This window comes from Salvelinus alpinus, chromosome 39 (assembly GCF_045679555.1).
Source record: "Salvelinus alpinus chromosome 39, SLU_Salpinus.1, whole genome shotgun sequence".
Classification (NCBI taxonomy): Eukaryota; Metazoa; Chordata; class Actinopteri; order Salmoniformes; family Salmonidae; genus Salvelinus; species Salvelinus alpinus.
This window is the reverse complement of record NC_092124.1, coordinates 5946693-5951335: the sequence shown is the minus strand read 5'-3', so window position 1 is coordinate 5951335 and position 4643 is coordinate 5946693. Positions and strand designations below refer to the sequence as shown.

Here is a 4643-nt window from a genome sequence, read left to right as displayed (position 1 = left end):
CTTGACATCATGGGGAAAACAAAAGAAATCAGCCAAGACTTCAGAAAATAAATTGTAGTCCTAGAGTGTGCAAAGCTGTCATCAAGGCAAAGGGTGGCTACTTTGAAGAATCTAAAATCTCAAATCTATTTTGATTTGTTTAACACTTTTTTGTTTACTACTATTTGTTATTTCCTAGTTTTGATGTCTTCACTATTATTCTACAATGTAGAAAATAGTAAAAATAAAGAAAACCCTTGAATGAGTATGTGTCCAAACATTTGACTGCTGTGGTAAATGTATTTGCTTTTCTTAATATGTTGAACCAACTACATCTTTAAGTTCATTTCAGTTGATAGTCTTTTCAGGAAATAAAAACTATTATTATCTATGTTAAGATGAAAATGTCCCTCCATTGTTTAATCAGTGTGTGTGATTGACAGGAGAGATGATAAGTGGGGCTGAGTTTTTACCACCAGCATTCATACAGGGGCTGAAGAATGGATAGAGTTTGTCTGTAAAGTTGCAGCCAGTGAAAGAGTAGATATGAGACCTGGCCTCCACATCATAGAAGGAGACCTGACCCTCCTCATAGTCCACAAACACCCCCACCTTCTGGGGCTTCTCTCTCAAGGAAAGGAAGACAGGGGGGAAGGTACAGGCTTTGTAAGTATTCCCATCCCTCAGAGACACAGTCCAGAGTCTATACACAGAGCTAGGTGAGATATTAACCTTCCTGTCTTTGGGCTGTCTGGCCACACCTACATCCCAGTCAGTTTTCCGCTTAACCGTCACTTCATAGTAAAATCTCCCGGAGGAGAAGCCATCCTTTCCAAGGACAATGGGATACTGATAAAACCGTTTTGGATTGTCCGGAAGATTCTGTGGTGTGTCGCCACATCTTACTTGTTTGCCATCTTCAGACATGATGAGATATAGATTTGCTGTATCAGGGTCCAGAGTCACATCCACTGCATACTGCTGAATCCTCCTCAGTTTGACCTCAGGCAGCTTCTCCATCTCTTTATTCAATGTCTCCTCCAGCTGAGACACAGCTCTCCTCACCGTCCCCACACACAGATCACTGTGAACACTGATCTCAGACCAGTCCTTGGTGAGTGGAGGGGTGCACACTAGGGATGAGAAGCTCTGGAGAAGTTGGAGGTGGTCCTCAGTGTGTGAGAGCTGCTTCAGCTCAGTGCTTCTCCTCTTTAGCGCAGTGATTTCCTGCTCCAGTTCTTTAATGAGCCCTCCAGCCTGCCTCTCTACTGCTTTCTGCTTCTCCTCAATTACCTCAATTAGCTCCGCCTGGCTTTTCTCAATGGAGCGCACCAGAGCAGTGAAAACCTGCACGCTGTCTGCTATCTCTCTCTCTGCATCTCTCCTACTGAGATATACTGAGAGTTTGATATCTTTAACCTTCTTCAGTCGCTCCTGGATAATCCGCTGCACTTCTGCCTCAGTTTTCCCCAGCTGAACCTTCCTCTCTCCACACTCGTCCTCTATAGGAACAGTGTCATGAGTCTTGTGGTCTGTTTCAGTGCAGAACTGACACACACATGTCTGGTCGGTCCTACAGAACAGCTCCAGGAGTCTGTCATGTTTCTTACACATCCTGTCTTGTAGGTTCACCACAGGGTTGATCAGTTTGTGTCTCTTTAAGGGTGAGGCTATCTGATGAGGCTCAAGGTGAGTTTCACAGTAAGAGGTCTGACACACCAGGCAGGACTTCAGGGCTTTGCGCTTCATCCCAGTACAGACGTCACAGGGAACTATTTCCGGTTTGGAAGGGGACCCATCTCTACGTCTGTCTCTCGTCTTTTTAAAATTCTCCAGAACTTCTCTGAAGGTCGTGGTGATGTGAAGCTTCGGTCGTCTGGAGAATTTATCCTGACACAGTGGACATTGACACAGGTTCTTGCCATTCCAGTACTTTGTTATACAGGCCATGCAGAAGTTGTGTCCACATGAAGTGGAGACTGGCTCAGTGAACACATCCAGACAGATAGAGCACAGGAACTGCTCTTCAGACAGGAGACTGCTGGAGGAAGCCATATCTAGAAAGAAGGCGGAACTATACATTATTTCCTGGAATGAGTCAGCTCTCGATTGTTTCAGTGACATTGTCAACACGGCATTTAGAGACACTAACCAACAGTGATTAAAGTTGTTTAACCATACAACAAGGGTTGGGTAGGTTACTTTCTAAATGTAATCCATTACAGTTACTAGTTACCTGTCCGAAATTGTAATCAGTTAAATAACTTTTGGATTACCCAAACTCAGTAACGTTATCTGATTGCATTCCGTTACTTTTAGATTACTTTCCCCTTAAGAGGCATTTGAAGAAAACAAAAATGTATGTTACCAATTGAACGACATCTATTGCAGGATAAATCAATGTTAACGTTTACATAGCTGGCAATATATGGATGTTAAATTTACTTTATGGGTTGGTTATGTAGGCTTCTTCTAACCAATCGCTTTCTACTACATATAATAATACGATTAAATGATATCTTTACAATTAAAGAGCACCACTGAAAAGTGCTATTTACATGTGAAAAACGAATGCCATATGCTGCATTTGCTATAGGCCTATTGTTTACCTTTTTGTTGGTGACACTTTGATATCTTGATAATATGCAGCTGTTTAAAGGGCAAATCCAGAGATGAAACAATAACGAAACGTGCTGCCCGACTCTGTTTTGGTAAAAAGCTGAGGGATCGGCCTGGAGAAATGTGACCACTCTCAGATGAATAGACAGAGCTATGGATGCAAGGACTGACCATCCATGATATCAAAATGATTGTTTAACCATGTTATGAGGCTATACGGTGTTTGTATACATTTACAATGTTTATAAACATTGGCCAAAAACAAGCTTATATGTTGGGTTCTCATGGAGTGTGACAGTTGAACTAAGCTCATGAGGCATTTATAAGTTATATTCTTCAAGAATCAATGGATATATATATATGGATATATGGATTTTTTCATATAATTTACAAGTCCAAAAATGGATGTAACAACTACAGATTGCCATTTTAAGTCTCTCAAAAGTGTACAAGTTTGAGCATGTGTCCATTAGGCCTACGGATAAAAAAATGTATCAGCATGAATTAGATTGAGCAATAAAAGCCCCACTTTTATTCCATAGGCTGGGATCTGCACTAAGCAGCTTTTACAAGAGTGCATTTTTCACTGGCTGTCCACTGGTTTCAAAAGCAATGATTGATAGGCAGCTTAAACCTCTTGAATTCAAACGTTATTGGGTTCAAATACACATTTAGATTTGTGAACAGCCATCCACAACAACCACAATCCGTAAGGTGCAAATAGCTAAATGAGAGAGCCGCAGTGTGATTCACATCAATGCGCTATGTAGATATCCATAATAAGTGATATCCGTATCGCTGTAGACTACACTACTACTGTCATCCTTACCTCCAAGCGTTTATTCAAGTTGGATAATCATTGGATTCCAACAGCAGTCGCACCATTGGAAGACATAGCTTGGACTGTAGCTTACAAAAGCCTATTCCTGCTCTTTTCCCGAGATCCATCAAACACATTTGGTGTGTCATCATAGCTGGTCTCTGACTTGTGGTCAGACCCGCTCAGGTGGAACAAATTTAAACTTGAGCCTTTTTTCAATGCTGATTTGAATGTCAGAGATTTTTTTCTCTCGCAAACATCATTTATGACTTTTGAAGTCATCCTTGAAGTAATCCATTTGTTTTTCAAAAGTATCGGTAATCTGATTACAATCTTTTTGCTGGTAACGTAACAGTTGCCCTTTTTTTTGTAATCCCTTACATTGAACAGATTACATGTAATCCGTTACTCCCCAAACCTGCATACAACATACAGTATACATGTGTCAATCTACAAAATAAAGTTAAACATAGGTACTGTAACCGATAAAGAAAAAACAGGAGAATACAAGAATTCAAAAAGTAGAATGTATCTTCACCTGCCCTTGTAAATCTCTACTCACCTGTATCTATGTGTGTGTGAGAGAGTTTGGGCGCTTTGTCAGATCTATCGGAACTATATACCGTAGTATAAAAAAAACAGAGACCGTTTGCTTGTGTGCGCAACACACAGTATGTCTATACACTTCAGTTTCACTTAAGTAAAGTGACGTTGACATGCTGTTCCCCACCCGGAGCTGCTCTGTGCTCTGGAACAGAATTAACCCTTCACATGTCTGATCTCTCTTCATTCGTGATACATTCTTGATACAACAGTGTAAATGTTAAACAAGGTGTTACTGCCGATGTATTGAAGGTTTTCTGAAGACGTCGACTACAATAGAAATTCACAGGGGATGAACAAATACTGTCAGTCTAGGTAGATTTGATCCTTATTTAACCTTTCACTGCAGTAGGCTAAATCAGGGTCACCACGGTGTGTTTCTTTTTAGTCTTAAACAAATCTACTCTGAAACAAAAGTATACACCTCACGCACATGGTTATGGGCTTAATAAAAGAAGACACCTGCACCATGTCAGATATAGAGTTGAAATGTAATACATTTTGAGTTTGCATCCCAAAATTACACTTTATATACATCACAGAAGACTGAAATATAACAAAACTGTTTGACATAGCAACACCGGATTTTCGACTGTTTATTTTATTTTTTTTTATTTTTATT

At 40.3% G+C, this 4643-nt stretch overlaps 1 protein-coding gene across 1 annotated transcript; it reads right to left on the bottom strand.

Moving 5' to 3' along the window:
• Positions 1–362: 362 nt before the first annotated feature.
• LOC139566708 (E3 ubiquitin-protein ligase TRIM21-like) lies at positions 363–2034 on the bottom strand. Its single transcript, XM_071387960.1, has one exon. The coding sequence runs from the start codon at positions 2032–2034 to the stop codon at positions 403–405; it is 1632 nt and encodes a 543-aa protein (XP_071244061.1). The 3' UTR covers positions 363–402.
• Between the last annotated feature and the right edge of the window lie 2609 nt (positions 2035–4643).